This window comes from Nicotiana tabacum, chromosome 7 (genome assembly GCF_000715075.1).
Source record: "Nicotiana tabacum cultivar K326 chromosome 7, ASM71507v2, whole genome shotgun sequence".
NCBI classification, from domain to species: domain Eukaryota; kingdom Viridiplantae; phylum Streptophyta; class Magnoliopsida; order Solanales; family Solanaceae; genus Nicotiana; species Nicotiana tabacum.
Genome location: NC_134086.1, coordinates 117,692,171 through 117,712,867, shown reverse-complemented (window position 1 = coordinate 117,712,867; position 20,697 = coordinate 117,692,171). Strand labels below are relative to the sequence as shown.

The 20,697-nt window shown below is 33.7% G+C and overlaps 1 protein-coding gene across 2 annotated transcripts; it reads right to left on the bottom strand.

The window, feature by feature from the left end:
* Nucleotides 1–14,381: 14,381 nt before the first annotated feature.
* Nucleotides 14,382–20,235, bottom strand: LOC107775008 (YTH domain-containing protein ECT4). 2 transcript variants are annotated; one of them, XM_016594669.2, is made up of 10 exons: nucleotides 20,028–20,235; nucleotides 18,844–18,899; nucleotides 18,166–18,227; nucleotides 17,506–17,650; nucleotides 16,843–16,892; nucleotides 16,319–16,720; nucleotides 15,667–16,173; nucleotides 15,259–15,471; nucleotides 14,915–15,085; nucleotides 14,382–14,718 (listed from the first exon to the last, which is right to left on the bottom strand). In XM_016594669.2, exons 2-10 carry the CDS (start codon nucleotides 18,869–18,871, stop codon nucleotides 14,590–14,592), a joined length of 1,707 nt encoding a protein of 568 aa, XP_016450155.1. In that variant the 5' UTR covers nucleotides 18,872–18,899; nucleotides 20,028–20,235; the 3' UTR covers nucleotides 14,382–14,589. The 2 variants fall into 2 exon arrangements, with proteins under 2 accessions (XP_016450155.1, XP_016450157.1); XM_016594671.2 differs by lacking the exon at nucleotides 20,028–20,235 and adding an exon at nucleotides 19,117–19,335.
* Nucleotides 20,236–20,697: the final 462 nt, after the last annotated feature.

Genomic DNA, 20,697 nt, shown 5'->3' with positions numbered 1-20,697 from the left:
TGACTTAAGTGATTATAATAGCAAGTAAGGATGCAAGCATTTCAAATATAGCATGATGCGGGTCCTAAACTACCCCGACAATAACATAATAGTAGTTATGTACGGACTCCCGTTCACCACGTACGTACGTAGCCCCCACAGATAGGTACAAATATTTATTCAATTCACCTATGGGGTTAATTCCCTCTTATAAGGTTAGAAAGGAGACTTACCTCGTCTCAAAGCCTACTTCCCAATTCAAAAACGCGTTGTGTCCAAACAGACCTCGTAACGACCCCAAGAACCTAAGCGACCAAAGCTTCATCGAGCTGCTTCATCTTCTAGTCCAAACGACTGGTTCTTCATCGAGTTGCTTCATCTTCCAGTCCAAACGTGTTGCGGACTGTTGCTGCCATGGTCGCCATTGCTGCTGGCTGCAAGCTTCTGCTTCACGCTGCTTCTCCTTCCCCGCAGATGACGCCATGGATACTATCACTGCTGCTCCATCGATGCCGCTTCTGCTACCGCCGTGCCGCGATGCTATAGCTCGCTATGGCCAGCTGCTTCTGCTTTCTTCTTCGTCATCCAAACAAACCCCATTGCAGCTGCTTCAATCCAGTCCAAAAACGAGATTCAAACCATCTCGTTTGTTCGAGTTTCGGATGGGGTCGTAAAAACAGTCCATACGAGTTCATCGTCGATCAGTCGTTGTTGTCGTTTCATTTCCGGTTAATTGGTTTTGAATCTCATTTATTGTCCGTAATTTTTGTTCGTTATTTTTGGATCCAGAATCAATAAATGATTCAATTCTTGTTTTATTTGTCTATCGTTTGAATTAATTTTTAGTTTGTTCATGTGTTTTGTTGATTTTAATTTTTAGATTCAAATGGTAAATTAATTAATTTGTTTTTCATGTTTATTTCATGTTTGTTTTATTGTTTAGGTAAAAATTTGTTAGTTTAATGTTTGTTAGATTCAAATTGAAATTAAATTAGTTATTTCTTCAATTTGTTTCATGTGTTTATGTATTTTTAGAAATTGTTAATATTGTTAAGTTCAAGTTTAAGTTAATAATTGTTTCTTCGTCGATCTTGTTATTTGTCTAAAAGAATTTAGTTGTGTTAAGGGAAATATGTTGATTTAATCGTTTGAATCCATCATGTTTGTTGTTTAAAATAGATTTCATTCATGTTCATACTTTGTTTGTTTGTTCTTGAATCCGAAATTTGTATAGCTTGATTTCTTGTTTACCATTTATGATTATTTCTTGAATTGGTCTCATAATCTTGTTTAAAGTTTAATATAAGAATTATTTGTTGCAATGTTGTTAGAGTTGATTTTAAGTTCAATATTATTGAATTTAGAAATCTAAATATACTTGTTTGATTGTTGTTGTTGAATCCAAAAATAGGATTGTTTGTTGCTAAAATATTGTTCAATCAAATTTTAGTTGTTCTTTGTTGTTCAATTTGTGTTCATGTGATTTGTTGTTGAAATATTGAAGAAATCATGTTCATGTGATTTGTTGTTTGAACATTGTTAGAAATTGATCATATTGTCTATATTTTGGTTAAGTTTGATTAATTGATTGTTATAGCTGATGGGGTAGTTTGGTAATTTGTAGTACGTTCGGGGGTAAAATAGTAATTTGTAATAAGGTCGGAGGGATAGTTTAGGAATTGTACATTTTGTAATTTTTTATGAAGCATGGGGGACAAAATGAAATGGGGTGGGTTGTGATATAGTTATTTAATATAAAGGGGGGACAAGACAAAATTTAGTGGGGAGGAATCTTGTATTTATTTATGTTAGGCATGGGGGACAAAATATAATGGGGTGGGGTTGATATACTTATTTAATGTAATGGGGATGAGTGGGAAGATAATGGGTTTGGTAGAGAAAATGAGTTAATTTTAATTGATTAAAAGGTTTGGATGGGATATAAGTAGAAGTCTGGAAATCAGATTTAAGACAGATATACACATACAGATAGAGAAAAAAGAGAGGAAAAAATCTGACAGAAAGAGAATAAGAGAGGAAAAAAAAAGGCTGAACATTTAAGAGAGAGAAAATTCCGAAAAAATATTTAAACTTTCAAATAAAAAAAACCAAAAAAATATTCTGCTTTCTTTCATTGTTTGAAATTAACATTAATTGTTGTTGTGTCATCAAAGCTTGAAGTTTTTGTTTTGGGATTAATACTCCACCGGTTTGCAAACTCTGTTCCTGGGTTGTTACTGTTGCTGGATTGTTGCTGCTGTGCTGTATTGTTATTACTGCTGTTGATTCTCATCTTCATTTTCTTTTGCTTCCAATATCAGGTACACAACTGACACGCTGGTTATTGTAATCCGAAATATGAAGCATGAATACGAAAAAATGAAGAGTTGAAATTCTGAATTATATTTAATTATATTCTGAATTTTATTTGTATGTATAAATTATTTAGCTTGCAAAAATCAGAATCATGTAGATATTTAATACATATAATGGAACATTCGACGATAGCTTAACAAATGAACTATCTACATCTATTGCCTAAAAATAAATAAATGGTGTAGTAATTCCGTCGAGTCAAAAATCAAACGAATAGGCCATCTAGTAGGAAGTTGGTAGAAATATTGTTTAGTTAAATAATATTGGTTAATTTCAGCATGTAAATGGTCTAGGATTAAAATTAGAATTGCTATGTTTTTTTTATTTGACAAACTGAGAACATGTCTAGTATAATGTAACTAGGTAATAACATGTAAATAAATTAAGATATTTCTCCTTTATTTTGTAGAGACAAATTTCAATAAAAAATGTAGGTATTTTAGGACTGTCCTTTTAAAAATAAAAATGAGATGAGTCTCGCCCAATAAAATGCACTAACTGCGGGGCCCTCAATAAATGTTTAATTGAGTATTTAGAATTCGGGATGGATTGTTTAGTGAATTCCACAGTCTTACCCATAAATAATAACACGCTAATCGCTTTAGGCATGATTTTAATAATAATACATTCTTAAACACGGGTGCGCATTTATGCGACCCAAATCCAAATCCCAAAACATTGAATAAAAATACGTTCCGGCTCGCGGGTGCATTTTATGTGACGCAATCCAAAGACATGTTTTTAAATAATGTTCACATTCTTGTAAAAATAATTAAAAAATAATAAAAGCGGTAAAAAGATAAAATTTGCACATAAGTTCATATTTTTATTAAAATTAGATAAATAAGCCGAATATGACAGTTGAGCGACCGTGCTAGAACCACGGAACTCGGGAATGCCTAACATCTTCTCCCGGGTTAACAGAATTCCTTATACGGATTTCTGGTACGCAGACTGTAATATGGAGTCATTCTTTTCCTCGATTCGGGATTAAAATTGGTGACTTGGGACACCCTAAATCTCCCAAGTGGCGACTCTGAAATAAATAAACAAATCCCGTTTCGATTGTCCTTTAATTGGAAAAAACTCCCTACGTACCCTCGCAGGGGCGGAAAAAGGAGGTGTGACAATTGTTTCTATTATTGATTCCCTTGTCGGGATGTTATTATTTCTATTGTTGATTTCCTTGCCGGGATGTATTGTTTCTATTTGTTTGGATGAGGAAGAGTGTAAAGCACGAAGGGTGATGCCGTGCATGATATTATGAGTGAGTGTTAATGCACGAAAGGTGATATGTCGTGTTGATATTGTGAGTGTTAATGCACGAAGGGTGATGTCGTGCCATGATTTGAGAGCTAATGCACGAAGGATGATGTCGTGTCACGATTATGAGAGTTAGTGCACGAAGGGTGATGTCGTGTCGTTTCTGTTGTTTCTTATGGTGAGAACAAGAGTAAAAGCACGAAGGGTGATGCCGTGCACGTGTTACTATTTCATTATCCCTGTTGATACAAATATGGTGTTCGTTATGCTTCTCTGTTGAATTATAGTTAGAATTTTATATTCCCCACAGCATGTTTCCCCTTCCATCTTTATCTGTTATTTTTTGTTATTATTGCTCTAATCGTATATGCTTTAACTACACAGGTTTATATGGTTGTCGTGTCCTAGCCCCGTCACTACTTCACCGAGGTTAGGCTCTACACTTACGAGTACATGGGATCGGTTATACTGATATTGCACTCTGCACTTTTTGTGCTGATCTCGGCGCCGGACCTTGTGAGTAGATTCGAGGTTGTTGCCTTTAGTCCAGGGAGACCAAGGTAGATCTACTGGCGTTCGCAGAGCCTAAAGTCCCATTTTTCACATTTTAGTTTCTTCTGGCTCTTCTATTTCGAGAACAGTTGTACTTCTTTCAGACTTATATTTGTAGCAAATCTTAGTCGTTCGTGGATTGTGACACCATATCTTTGGGGTAGCTATGTATTAGAATTATTGGATTGCTATATCACTTCCGCATTTCATAATTATTATATTTTAGTTATTATCTGTTTATGTTTGAATTAATAATAATGGTTGTAAAACTGTAATTGTCGGCTTGCCTAACTTTTACGAGTAGGCGCCATCACGATTCCCGTATGTGGGGAAAATTCGGGTCATGACACACGTTCAAACCTTCAAATTTGACGTCAAACGACTCGAAACTAGTCAAACATTACATAAACTAATCAATTTATGCTCAAAAGTTCATAATTCCACCATTTAAGTGATTGCTCAACCTAAATTGCAAGATTCCTAAAATTCACCCTTGGGCCCACATAATCGGATTCCGGAATTTTTTAAAGAAAGTGGTTACCCATAACATTAGGAACATAAATATATAATTTCTACTAAATTCCATAATAAAATTCGTAGTTAAATCTCATTTTAATCAAAACCCTATGTTTTCACCTAAACCCATGATTTTTACTAATTTATATGTTATTATCTACCCATAAACTATATATTTAACCCACATTGTGTAAATATTACTTACCTCAAAGTTAAGTCGAAATCCCCTCTTTGAGAGCTCCCCAATCGCCCAAATGTGTAAAGAGTGGGAGAAAAATGCCTAACCGTATTAAATAAAGTGCACTGCCCCAGCGATTTTTGCACTTGCGGTGCATAGGCCGCACCTATGGATACGCTTATGTGGACCAGGTGTCCGCTTCTACTGACTTGGCTGGGCCAGCTGGGGTTGCTTCTGTGGACAGATTTCTGGTCTTGCGGTCCTGCTTCTGCGAAAAGGCGCCGCATCTGCGGAACCTGGGCTGCCTTCCTTGGGCCGCAGGTGTGGTTATGACAGCAGGTAGAGCTTCAGCTCTTGCTACAAACTTTCAACTTGGTCCGGGCCTCGTTTAGTTGACGCTCGGGGACCCCAGGGCCCCACCCGAACATACCAACAAGTTCGGGATCATAAATGGACTCGCTCGAACTTTCGGAACGCCCGAAACAACATTAAAACTAAAAATATAATGGGGAGGCATACGTACTACTAAAGGAACAGGGTCAGATACCCTACCAGAACTAGGAGATACGTTAACCATCTTTTTTTCCTTTTTCCTCAAACGAAGAGGATGTTGCAAGTAGAGAAGGGTTATGAGCAGTTGGTACTACCGGAATCAAGGAAGGCATATACACAGTAGTGAAGCTGTAAGGATAAGAACTCTAAAATGAAGAATGAGGGAGAAGACACAGAGGTTCGATGCTAAAAATGCAAAACATAGGTAAATAGTTGTTTATCCCTATTTATAAGAGTTCAAGCACCAGGATCGAGAAAACAAACCATCACTACCCAGCGCATTATCGAAATGGTAGATGCACGAAAAATGATGCAAGGCATTAGGAAGATGCGTAATAATGATGCATGATGTCATGACGTCACTCTGAATCAACATGACCTTAGGTTGCGGCTCACGAAAGGGCATGTTGCTCGTCTGAAATGCTACTACTCGACATGTTTGCCTAAACTTCTCAACCACAACTAACAGAGTCCGCTCATCAAGGTCGTCCAAGGTCGGCCTTCATAAGCGGAGGGATTAACTATATAGGCTAAAAATTGCCTTAAGGGAATTGAGCATAAAGTGGTATTAAGGAAAAAGATGTGGTTGAGGTCGACTAGGAAACAGTGGGATTCATGGACGGGCAGTCGACAATGGTCGAGGGAGCATCAAGGATAGAGCACTAATGGCTGGTTTTTGCAATAAGATATTAAAGAGAATATTCCATTGAATATTCTCTGCAATTGTACTATTAGGGTTGATTAGGGATATGTCTCATATAAATAGAAAAAGAGATAAGGGGATAAGTCATGTAATATTCATTTGATAAGAACACTTTTTGAGAAGAAGACTCTCTCTCTAGCAAAGATACAAACTCTACCTTTTTAATAAGATTCCATCTTCTATTATTTTATACTTTTCCATCAGATCCGAGAATAGTTCCAATATTATAGGATTTGTTTGTCATTCATCACTGTCAGAAAAGAGATTCATCCATCTCATTCAATATTGGGTGAATCATTCTCCTTATCTATATAAATATCATTTATTGCTATTTATTGCTTGATGTTCCTCTATTATTGCTCAAATCCTTCGGAATATTAAATGTGCATTGTTTTCAGTCACTACTAGAAATCCGAAAAAAAACGACCAAAAATTTGCGACCAAAATTGGTCTGTCAAAAAAAGCGACCAAAGTTGGTCACTAAATTGGAGAAGATTATTAAATAATTATTCTAAATACATTAGCGACCAACGTTGGTCGCTTTTTGGTCGATAATGTGGTCAAAATGTTGACCGGACTGGTCAGACTTGCTTGGTAAAAGAAATATTGAAATTAGCGACTAACTTTGGTCGCTTTTTGGTCGATAATGTGGTCAAAATGTTGACAGATAGAGACCAACTTTGGTCGCTAATCTGGGACCCAGTTATAAAATTTTAATAATTATATTATTATTTAAAAAAATTATAAAATATAAATAAATATAATTTAAAATTAGTGACCAAAGTTGGTCGCTTACGAAAGGGGAAGCAGATAGAGACCAACTTTGGTTGCTAATCTGGGACCCAGTTATAAAATTTTAATAATTATATTATTATTTTAAAAAATTATAAAATATAAATAAATATAATTCAAAATTAGCGACCAAAGTTGGTCGCTTACGAAAGGGGAAGCAGATAGAGACCAACTTTGGTCGCTAATCTGGGATCCAGTTCTAACGTTTAACAATTATATTATTATTTTAAATATTATAGAAAATATAAATAAATCTGATTTAAATTTAGCGACCAACTCTGGTCGCTAATTTTAATTTCTAGATAATTAGCGACCAACGTTGGTCGCTATTTTTTGACTGTTTGACCAAAATAGCCACTAACGTTGGTCGCTATTTCTAAAAAAAATTAAATAAATTTTTTTTTCTTTTTAGTTTTTAAATATTATAAGCTATAAAAAATCTTATTAGCTATAAATATTTATTTTATTTAACTATAATTATTATAAATAATTAAAAACTATAAGCATAATCTTTTAAAAAATTATATTAACTAGGTAATTACTTTTAATAGATTATAATAGCATGTATGTAAATGAATTTTTTAAATTATATTTTAGTATATGAGTAATTTCATACACACGCATAAACTATATTATAATTGATGATCAATCTTATACATTACTACGTACGAATAATTAATGAATTGATAAACCAATATAATATTATTCTATTAATTGATATAATAGTATATATATATATATATATATATATATATATATATATAGAGAGAGAGAGAGAGAGAGAGAGAGAGAGCTTAAAAGCGTAATAGAGCTTAAAAGTGTAATAGCTTTACTTGTAAAATTAGGGACCTAAGTGTTAATATAGAAGAAGTTAGTATATATAACACACACTTCGTGCTACTTTAACTACATATATAGCATGTTATAGTATATGCTATTGTGTTCATTATTTGTATTATAATAGAGTTAATGAATTACATTCATTCATCAATAGGTTATAAGTCGATATTCTGTCGTTATTTAGCTACGGAATATGGCTTGTCGCTACACGCTATTTTTTTGTAGTGTATAAATTGAAATTTTAGGATATGAATTGAATTTTGTGGATATGAATTGAGCCTTTAGGATATGAATTGAGCCTTTAGGATATGAATTGGACTTTTAGGATATGAATTGAACCTTTAGGATATGAATTGGACTTTTAGTTTATGTATTGGAATTTTAGTTTATAAATTGAAATTTTAGGATATGAATTGAACTTTTGTGGATATGAGTTGAACCTTTAGGATATGAATTGAGCCTTTAGGATATGAATTGGACTTTTAGGATATGAATTGGACTTTTAGTTTATAAATTGAAATTTTAGGATATGAATTGAACTTTTAGGATATGAATTGAGCCTTTAGGATATGAATTGGACTTTTAGGATATGAATTGAACCTTTAGGATATGAATTGGACTTTTAGTTTATGTATTGGAATTTTAGTTTATAAATTGAAATTTTAGGATATGAATTGAACTTTTGTGGATATGAATTGAAATTTTAGGATATGAATTGAACTTTTGTGGATATGAGTTGAACTTTTAGGATATGAATTGAGCTTTTAGGATATGAATTGAACCTTTAGGATATGAATTGGACTTTTAGTTTATGTATTGAAATTTTAGTTTATAAATTGAAATTTTAGGATATAAATTGAACTTTTGTGGATATGAGTTGAACTTTTAGGATATGAATTGAGCCTTTAAGATATGAATTGAACCTTTAGGATATGAATTGGACTTTTAGTTTGTGTATTGGAATTTTAGTTTATAAATTGAAATTTTAGGATATGAATTGAACTTTTGTGGATATAAGTTGAACTTTTAGGATATGAATTGAGCCTTTAGGATATGAATTGGACTTTTAGTTTATGTATTGGAATTTTAGTTTATAAATTGAAATTTTAGGATATGAATTGAACTTTTGTGGATATGAGTTGAACCTTTAGGATATGAATTGAGCCTTTAGGATATGAATTGGGCTTTTAGGATATGAATTGGACTTTTAGTTTATGTATTGGATTTTTAGTTTATAAATTGAAATTTTAGGATATGAATTGAATTTTGTGGATATGAATTGAACTTTTAGGATATGAATTGAGTCTTTAGGATATGAATTGGACTTTTAGTTTATGTATTGGAATTTTAGTTTATAAATTGAAATTTTAGGATATGAATTGAACTTTTGTGGATATGAATTGAACTTTTAGGATATGAATTGAGCTTTTAGGATATGAATTGGACTTTTAGTTTATGTATTGGATTTTTAGTTTATAAATTGAAATTTTAGGATGTGAATTGAACTTTTGTGGATATGAATTGAACTTTTAGGATATGAATTGAGCCTTTAGGATATGAATTGGACTTTTAGGATATGAATTGAACTTTTTAGGATATGAGTTGAACTTTTAGGATATGAATTGAACCTTTAGGATATGAATTGAAATTTTTGTGTATGAATTGAACTTTTAGGATATGAATTGAGCTTTTAAGATATGAATTGAACCTTTAGGATATGAATTGGACTTTTAGTTTATGTATTGGAATTTTAGTTTATAAATTGAAATTTTAGGATATGAATTGAACTTTTGTAGGTATGAATTGAACTTTTAGGATATGAATTGAGCCTTTAGGATATGATTGAACTTTATACTTTGTTGGTTTTAATGTTGTTGTTGTGTTGTTACTGTTGTTGTTGTTGTTGTTGGTATTGTTGTTGTTGTTGCTTGTAATAGGGAATTTGGTCGCTTTTCTATTTAAAAAAAATACTTTCTGGGCAATAGTGACCAAGGTTGGTCGCTAATTAACCCAGATATCCTAAAAAGCGACCAACTTTGATCGCTATTTTATTTTTAAAAAAATCTGAAAAATAGCGACCAATTTTGGTCGCTTACGTTTAAAAAATAATTAAATTCTTGAAATTAGCGACTAATTTTGGTCGCTAATGTTTAAAAAAATATAATAAAAAAAAAGCGACCAACTTTGGTCGCTATTTTTCAGATTTTAATATATAATATTTGAGTTACAGACCAAAGCTGGTCGCTATATTTTGAATAATAATAAATAAATAAATAAATAAATAACTTAATTTAAATATAGAGACCAACTTTGGTCGCTAAATTTATATTATTAAAATATTAAAGTGACCAAAGTTGGTCGGTATATTGTTTACCCGGAATATTTGGTCCTTTTACCTTAGAGACCAAAGTTGGTCGTTAATTAGTGACCAACTTTGGTCTCTAAGGTAAAGCGACCATCAAAATAGCGACCAAGCCAGTTTGGACGCTTTTTGGTCGCTTTTTGACGTGTAAGCGATCAACTTTGGTCGCTTTTTGTGATCGTTTTTTTTTCGGATTTCTAATAGTGAGTTTCCCACCAACATTAGCTCACGTTATTTATGCTAATTATTTCTAAATCTAGAGATATTATCATTAACTATGTTAATCCTTTATTATATAAGATTTCATAGTTTAACAGAAAGTTTATACTTTTTGGTCAAACAATAACAAAAGAAAAATACTGCCAAAGGAGCAATTTTCCGCCTCCATATACAACGCTGAATCGTATATTTTACCACGAAGAAAATAGAGAAAACTTCTAGGCCTAATTTGTGTAGTGGCTTTAAGCATCTCTAATGTTATAATAGAATTAGAGAAGTTCTGAGTATCGAGTTGTCTTTGTTACGACTCATTTTACCTGTCAATGTGAGATTTTTATGCGTGAATTTAATCGGGTTCAATATGAATATCGGACACTTGATAGTGACGGGAAACAAAAAGAAAATTAAAAAGAGGAGTCTTGACGGTAACTTCTATGTCTGTACGGTGCTCTTTCTTTGTAGTAAGTATGTCTAATATGCAATTTTTTTCTTAACTCTCTTTATTCCGTCGTTACATTGATAAAATTTTCTCCAACTGTATATCATTTAGAACAACAGATTATTTATTTAGTGAGTTTTGTACCATACGATTATAAATTTGAATGTACTATAAATATGGTAAATTTCAATTAATTTTGACCAAGCAGATTTGTGATCAAGTAAGAATCTAAGAAAATCAATTAATAGGATACAAAATTAAATGTTGACGCGCACTTTCCTTTTCAAAAATTTGGTAAACTTTAGTAGCCTTTTTTAAAAAACACAGCATTAATTAATTGATGCATACGAACACCTTCGTTCATGTAAAGAAATCCTTTTATAAAAGGTTGAAAGAAGTTCCTTTCTTTCCCTCTGTTGATTGAAGGAAGCCCTATCTAAAAAAGAACTCCAAAAGGTACTTTCTTCAATTAGTTCTTACTCTTCCTATACTTAACATCTTTGGCTTTTAATCATGGCTTTTGCTTTTATAGTTATATTGTTTTCTCAATTTTGTGCTCCTTAACTTTGAAAGAAATTTTACCATTACAAACTTCACTATTTCAACATGCATGGACGTTAAAATAAGTAACTAAACAGATCCCCAGGAAGAAAAAAATCCACAAACAATACTTTTCTTTTTTAGATTTTTGTTAGAGTTTTCTCTTAGTAGAAAAGTTAAATAACATACATAAATTGAGCTATTACGGAGAGAAACATGGTCAGTAAGAATTCATGATATAGCCGACACCAACTTGTTTGGGATTGAGACGCAGTTATTGTTGTTGTATAGACATTACATACCATCTTATTATTGTTTTAAAGAATCTTTTGTTTGACTTTGTGTTTGTATTTCTCCATTGTGGGGAGAGATTCAAATCAATATTTTTCCATCTTGAAGAATTTTGTTTAAATTGTGTTAGATCAAGAAAGGAGAGATGGGGCGTGCAAAACTGAAGATGGAACTAATAAGCAAAGAGAAAGGAAGGAATGCAACATTCAAGAAAAGGAAAGACGGACTAATGAAGAAATTGTATGAATTTACAACTCTTTGCAATGTGAATGGATGTATGATCATGTATGGACCTAAACAAAGCAATGGTTCCAACTCTGAGCCTGAGATTTGGACAAACAATAGCATGCAATCTGGGAATAGTACTAATAAAACTGTACAAGTTGAAGAGATTCAGAATCTTATCGACGAATACAAAAAGGAGAGTAGTATGCAATCTGGCAGTACAAAAACCTTTGGATTGTCTGATTATTTCCTCGATCGAAACAAGAAAGTTGAGGAAGAGTTGATCAAGTTGAGAAAGATGAACATGCAGAAAAAATACCCATGTTGGTTAGAGTTCATGAACCAGTTATCTGAAATTAAGTTAAGGGAATTCTTAACTTTATTGGATGACTAAGTTGAGAAAGTGAAGTCAAGAATTGATTTGCTCAAAGGGAATTTTTCAAGTGAAGGATTAAGCCAATTGACTCATTACAATGATAATGTTAATCCTCTATTGGTACAAGGAGGAATGGAACATGGAGGTAATTTCATGAATAATAATCAAGAACAAGGTGCAATTTATCCTTATTGTAGTTCCATCATTAATCATCAAGAAATGATGATGTTAATGATGAATGAGAATGATTGGCAATATAACGGTGCATCATCATCCTCTTCCTCCAATGGCAACAATAATATGAGGTGTGCATTAATGAAGTATGAGACAATGATGTCTCATAACATGATGCTTAATAATCAAATGACATATTCACCATATGTAGCTCCAACAATTCTGCAGCCAGCTCCATACATGATGATGCCAAGTGCTTTGCCCCAAATGTACCATCCTACGAAGGAAAACGAGCGAGACGAGAAACTAAAACTATCACCTTATTTGAGGCAGTAGCAACAGAAGAAGATTTGGTCTTTTGATCTTCCTTCAGCCTAGAAAGTATGTTGCTACTTTAGCGAGAATGAAACCATTTCTTCTATCATCAAGCGATGTACAAGGAACTATTTTTGTTATATATAGGATTCTCCTTTGTTTTAGTGTTTTGAAGTAGTACTTGAGATATCTCAGGACTTGTTTTTTATTTCTATTTTAGAAATTTATTGTTTGTTTTTTTTGGCACTCCAAATCCTTTTTTGTTTAATCTATTGCCACATATATTGGTAAGCTAGAAACTCTTAGAAAAAAGAATAAGCTCATAGTTCCAACGCAGTGGCAAGGAAATTATAAATCAACTTTATCAACATTCAAGATCTAGACTTATGCGTCAGTGCACTACTTCCCCCCATTGAAGTTGTTAAATAATTTAGAATACTTATAATAATGATATGAATTCAAGTTAAGTACACCTACAGCGTGTATGTTTTTACCCCAACAATGAATTCTAGATTGTGATATCAATCTAATTATCAGTTTTATAAAGTTACCAATTAATTAATTCTTGTCATATACTAAGCGACATCAAGAGTGCATAACTTCAAATTACGCAGAAGAGGCGTCACAGTATAAAGCTATGCATTACTGCCTTTCGCTTTTGAATATGTTGAACGCCGTAATGGTCCTAATTGTTAGTGGCGGAGCAAGAATTCCCATAAGGGGAGTCAAAATATAAGAAAATAAATATATAAAAAAACACGAGGAATCGACATACAATATATATACATAAAAATATTTTTTTACCTATCTATGCATATAAATTTCTGGCAAAGAGGTGTCAATTTGACACCCCTTGGTAAAGAGACCACAACGCTTCCCTAATAAATACAAGGGATTTTTACACAAATAGCCGACGATATTTATTGTTTACTTTTTTCGGAATACAATATATTCAATGTGATCCCGCAAGTGGGGAGAGGTTGTGAAGATGAGGCCAATATGTCACTCTAATAAATAGAGTAACAGAAAAATACAAGCTTTACTTGTACAAAGACTAAGCAAAATATACTACTTATGTACTTTTGCCATCCACTCTAACCAAGGAGCCTTTAGGCAGGGGTAAGATATGCGTACTCACTACTCCCAGGGGTATGTTAGTTGTTGTTCTAACCAAGGAGATGCAGGATTCCAATACTTTTAGTAGTTCAACGATTTCAAACATCCCATGTTACCAACAAGAACGAGGCCGAAAAAACAAAAAACAAAAAGTAAACAAGACGAAAAATTACACTATGCACATAATGCAAAATTTAATTTTGAATCCCCTTTCACACAACCCAAAAGCATGGCTTAGTAGTTCAATTTCCACTAGCTACAATCTCTTTAAATTTTTTAACTTATTCCTTTTTTGAACCCTCTCAGCAGAAGTTCTGCCTCCGCCACTGAGTCTAAGCAAGGAAATGCAGGATTCCCACAAACTCCCTTCTGGAGAAACTGCAATCAGTCAGCGCATAAGTAATATGATGACTAAAAAGGAAACATAATAGAACTAAATTGTTAGCCCCATTGTAAAGTAATAATAGCTAGGACTGCATGCGGGGGAGGTCATCAACATTTCATCAATACTGCAAAAAATCAAAAACAAAAAGTAGAGATCTTTGGAAAAGAAACAAACATGGCAAAAGACAATAGAAAAGAAACTGAACCCTTTTCCTTTCTTAAAGATGAGATGAAAACTAACAAAAGAGACTAGTACAGCCATCCCAGAAGCCACCAATGGGAGGAATATGCCTATATGCCTAATTAACAAAAGCAAAACACAAAAAGGGGAAATAGGGATGTCTTTTGATGCTTCAGGACTACCTAGTCATAAGATGCCTCTTGGAGGCATCATGATTCACACACTACTTTTGAATGGCCTTGAATTAATTGAGAGGTTTTTGGTGAGAGAAACAAGAGACGCAGTATCAGCCGACTTGGTCTTCAGCTCTTCCTCATGTATCTTGTCTCCTCCTTTGAATTGTTTCTGCACCACAACAATATTAAAATTATGATATTTGAAACGGATTGCTAAACACGACCAATATTGCCCAGACATTAACTGTTTTTGATGAAATGTGTGCTTCAAACACAAATAACTATGTCCAAAGCTTTACATGAAACATCCAGCCAGTCTACTTGTTGAAGATTATCTAAATGCACAAGAAGAGAGAGAAACTCACAAGAGAATCAGTTTTCTCGAATACATCAGCTTGACCAGCTGGTTTTGTACTCCTTTTAGTCTTGAGCAATTTCTCACGCTTTTCATAGAAATTGAAATCATCCAATATAGATGTCTTCTCCGAGTAGCTCTTAAAAATGTTAAGCATTTCCATACCTTCCTTCAGCCCAATCTGGAAAGACAGCATCATTGTTAAATAACTTTATAATTAAGAAACGAGACAGAAGCTGAGAGCCAAGGGAACAATTAGAGACAAAACCTAAAAGTTCAAATTCAAATTCTGCCATTCCAATCAGAGACCTTTATAGGAATAGCCAAAATGGTAGAGCGAGAACAGAAGCATACCTCCTGAGTATCTCTGCTATAGGTTACAGGTCTATTATCATTGTTTTCGAGGATAATGTGCCTGAACTGTGTGTTAGGGACATCTTTAACTATGTGCCACTTCACTGGGAAGAATCCGCTCCACTTATCAAGCTGCCAAAAGTCCATGTTTCTCTTGAAGTCAACCTGTCCAACCATCTCAGCTACACCTAAAAACTGTCCACTACCATTTACCTGAAATTCCAAAGAGAACGAAATCAGAAAAAGTTACATCAAGACCGCCCATAACATTCTAAATATGTTTTTAACAAAAATAAGGGGAAAAGGAATGAGCCTCCATTCAAAGACGCATGCACAAATGAAAACAATCACATTCAGATGTAGATATTTATTTCCAACCGAAGAAACATGAAACAGAGTATAACTTACTGAAAAGAAGAGGAACACAGGACAGCTTGAACCAGCTCCACTTGCTTTACCCTCAGCATCACGGAAGGCAGCATCCAGTTTCTTGTTCCCGTTAGGAGTACTTGACCATACATCATATTTGACACACTTGTGAATATCATCTTCACTGTATGACTTGATAACATAAAACAAGGCATTATCGTACTGAGTCTTGAAATCCTCTTTATTATACTTCTTCTGAATAATTGGCCCAAGTTGATCCTCCTCAGCAGATGGTTTTGAAGGATTGCTCCTGCTGTCGGCGCGGGGACCACGAGGTAACTCAGTTGAGGCCTCAAACACACCATTTCTGGTGAAATTTCCACGTGATTTGAATCTGTAGTTCCCATTCCACATTCTACCATTTGCTTGGTAGTTAGTGGGATCATAAGGCATGAAAAAACCTTGATTTTGACTGGTGTATGATGGGAAATCCCCAACCATATGAAACCCCTTAATCAGGCCTCCAGACTGGATATCGGGTCGAAACTGCCAACACAAATGGATTAAAAGATGTTAAAGAAACAAAAAGAGAAAATTCATCACTAATAACACGAGAAAAAACATCAGAAAACGAAGAACTTGAGAGCGCTTTTAACATAGGTTTCCCCATCCAGGGAAACATTAAACAGACCTTGTTCGCTGGTTTGAAAGGCTGAGCTTGATGGTTAGACTTTGGCAGATTTGACGCAGCAGTAGACTGTCGAGTCTTTGGGTTAAAGAGTACGGGCGAGTTTTTGTTTGCGAAAGAGCTATTCGTTTTTGTAGAATTAAAACCATTTGACTTGTCTGAACCATTTCGGCCAAATGTTGATTTAACATTCCCAGATTTGGGAGCAGCACTATTGGTAATATCTGCACAGTACGTCGAACCCCATGTATAACATGGCAACGACTCTGAACCATATGAGACAGGTTGTTGAAGATATCCAGATGATAGATAGGACTGCTTCCCATCACCCCCCACAAATCCAGCACTGTAAGGATTATAGCCGGGAAGATAGTAGAGAAGGGAACCATTATCTGATTGAATACCCTGAAAATCACCAGATTGCATTTAGTTGTCAGGAAACAAATCAATAAATCACCAGATTGCATTTAGTTGTCAGGCAACAAAGCAATTTAACATAATTTGCATATTAGAGAAGTAGCACTAACCGCATTAAAGTAAGCTTGATCATCTAACTGATTAAAAGTCCCATTATAGCCTGTAAAAAGCAGCAAGTTACACGTTATCATCCAAACGATTATACTAGATAATTCAACAGCAAACCAAGTACATCCACAGATCAACTTTAAGGAATAAGGAGTAAGGAATTGAAAATATACTATGTGCCACAATCCGTAAACAAGTACCCACGGATGTAGCAATCTCTCTTAAAGAGTATATAAAGCATGTCCTAAAGATATAGTTCATCACAAGTCAACCCTCATAGAATGTAGCAAACTTAGGCTAATCTGCTGACTTCTCAGTACTTGCGACAGCTGTCGGAGAAGCTCATCCCCCTCAATTTAACTTAAGCTTCAAAACTTAAAGGCACAATAAGAAAACAATTAACACCTTACAGTATATAACTATATGAATAAGATACACACTTATTTTTCATAAGATAAAGAACAAGTTCCAATCAAGATTTTTTATATTTTTATATACAGAATAGTATTCAAGTGGTGACGATAACGGTAGTTATGTCTGTGCTAGTCTGATCAATAACAAAAACTTTTGCAGCATATTTTTTCTATGATCTGTCCATCATGAGTGAAATAGGAGCTGATTCAAAAACTAAAGGAACAATAAAAAAAATCAATTCAATATCTGACCTGGGTAGTAGTAATCGCAATAGCTAGTAGGTGGATAATAAGCACCTTGCTCTGCAACTGGTGGTTGATCAATTTCACCCTTGATGCCAGTCACAGCTCCCAAAGAAGACAGTGAGTCAGAAACTTTTCCATCTTTTTTGGAAATCTGTACATGTTGTGCGTTTCACCGAAAATTAGAAAGAAAAAGAATGGAACACGCAGTTAGAAGGATAAAAAACTAGACGATAAGCACGATCTTTTAAGTGAACCAAACAAATGCCCACTCACAACTGAAAACATGTGGGATTCAAGAGAAAAGGCATATAAGCACTTCTCAAGCCTGGATAAGCATTATCTTTGTGCCCAACCCACCACCCCCTCTGGCCAACAACCCCTCCCATCCCCACCCCAAGAAAAAATCATTTCTTTTTGAAAAGAAAGAAATATATATTTCAAAGAGCAGGTAATAATAACACATACTTTTGGGCAGAAAAGATAATTCATCATGGAAACAAGAAAAAAAAATGATAGACTTGCAATCACAGAAACAAGACCTTCTAGTAATACAAATCCAAATCAGGAAACCTACTTGATATTTAGCAAAAAATGTTTTTTTACATACAACTCAAAACCACACATACAAGTGTGTCAATAAGAGAAAGTGATTGACTTGCAGCATACCAGATCCTTCTCAGTCAGCTTAATAGAGGAATCAGATTTCGATCCTGGAGCAACTGCTTCAGCTTAAAAATAGTTAAGCAATAACAAAATATACAATAGTTTAGTAAGTTCGACTTCAGGACTTGACAAAAGAACATGTAACTTCAAACAGAGGACTTTTTCCAAACGAAAATCTAGAATCTTATGTTGGGATATTGGGGTGGATTGTAAGCATTATAGTCTTACAAACAGTAGTCATTGCACATCTGATGTCAGCACATGCACCTAAGACTAGGACAATAAATATTTGCAATTATAACACCCAAATTTAGTATGCCCCTTTGCTTTCAGTTTGTAACTTAATCCCACCATGGGAGTTGAACAAAAAATAACAATTAGAGATCAAAGCTGGTTCCTGAAAACATTATTTCAAGAGTTCAGAGTTCATTGAACTCTTCCTTGAGATTTTGAAATTCATATATTCCCTGTCACTTCATAACATTCCAAAATCCGCTTGCCAGCAAAAAAGAATTATATCATATTTTGGAATAATTCAGTCTTCAAATATTTCCAACACATGCGAAATAGTAGATTGGCAAATTATACACATTAAGAACCATGTCCTCACAAATTTCAAAAATTTTATAAAACAGCTAGGAAATGTACTACAACATCCAAGAACAAATATTAGCAGGATACGTTTTTCTATTATCTTCTCTCCTGCCATTGTTGAGCTTCAAAATCCAATTCCTAACCTGCGACCAGTTGGCGTAATGCATAAGATTAAGGTAAAAAGAAAATATATTCTTGGAGAACAAATAAAAGGTTAAGAAAAACAGTTCAATAAGACATAATTGAGAGATTCAAAATCATTTAAGAAAAACATTCTTTTCATGACTAGAAAAGAAGAAAACAACCCACAAACCCATGCAGACAAGAATATCTTCCAAAAACATTGAATTAAACACATGCCTTACAATCATATGTAGACAAAGAAAGACAATGAAATTCATTCCAGGCCATGAACTTGTAGATAGCAGAACAGGATAAAAAATCAAAAAACAAGATATTTTCATGCCTAAAAACAAGGAAATGAAAGATAGCCCATCAAATGTAAGGTTTCCCTCATATTATCCCAAAATTGACCAACAAAGAAAAAGGGTGGACTTATACATTTGAAAAATGTTTCCAATGATTACCCATAAAATAAGGGGACAGAGAAAATATAGTCCCTCAATCCTATACTAGTGCTTGTGCTTTATAACAACGCAAGAATATCAGCTAACTAACAGGAACATACGGATTTTCAATATCACACCACAAATAATGGGAAATTTTTTTGGAAATTTCCTGAAAAAAAGGTAGCAAGCTATAAAATACCTAGACTTAAGTCTGAAAATAATCACATATCCCCCAAAAAAAACGGAAAACAACACAACAGCTTAGTATAATGCATGTCGTTTTCAGAGCATGTCATACAATTGTCCACATGAAAAAAGCTACCATAAAGTTTTTCACCCAATACAGAAAAACGAAAGGAACTTTAACCTCAATAAAAAATGGAAAAGCATGCTTAATTCTAGTGGAAATAAATACAAAAAAAATGAAAAATCCCAAAACGACTCCTTTTTACAGTAAATCATGTTTAACCACAGAAAAATATTTTTCAGGAAGAAAACCTCAGATCTTTCTTGCTCTGACATGAGTTTGTGTATGTGCATAAAAAACAAAACAAAACAAAAATTCCATTAAAATCATATGAAACAGGAAAAAAAACTATAAATAATCTTTCAAAAGAAGTAAAGGGTTTAGATCTTTCTTACTCGCTTACAGCAACCAAAAATAAACTGAAAAAGAAAATAAAAGAAAAATCAAAGACTCACCTTTTAAAAAAATAAGCAAAACCACCGATCCAGTAAAGCTGATACTATACTAGGTATATGGTTTTGAACCACGAAACCGCTATGGAATAAACGAGCGGTTTTCCTGTGGCAAAGGTTTTGGGAAAACGAAAGAGAAAGAATGAAGAAAGAGCTGCGTGAGAGTATAATAGGAGGCGTGGAGTGTAAAGGCACTGTGACTAAAACCCTTAATTTTGATCTAACGGTTGATATTTGTTCCTTGTTTTGGTGTGAATAGGCTATCTGCCGTTGATTTTATAGTCAATGGCTGGTACTAAAGATTCTTTGTTATTGCCTATTTGAATGGTGGAAGAGCACTAATTTTTATTCTTTTAAAAAATAAATATCTATTGATTTTTTGGATATTGAGAGATATTTTATGACACTTGCAATATTATTAGTTTTACATTTTTAGAAATTGAATTTGGGTTGGGATTTTTTTAAAAATTTGAATGGAAAATAGATAAATAATAGTAAGAAGTTGTTGCAAGTATTAGGTTTGATTGTTAGTGGCAATTGACATCTTTGTTTTTTTCCCCACAATTGGCTTTTAATGAGAAAAGGGAATCATGTGCATTAGAATGAAACACATGGCACATGATTTAAAACATTCTTCATTTATGCCATGTCTTTTTTGATAAATATCTATATA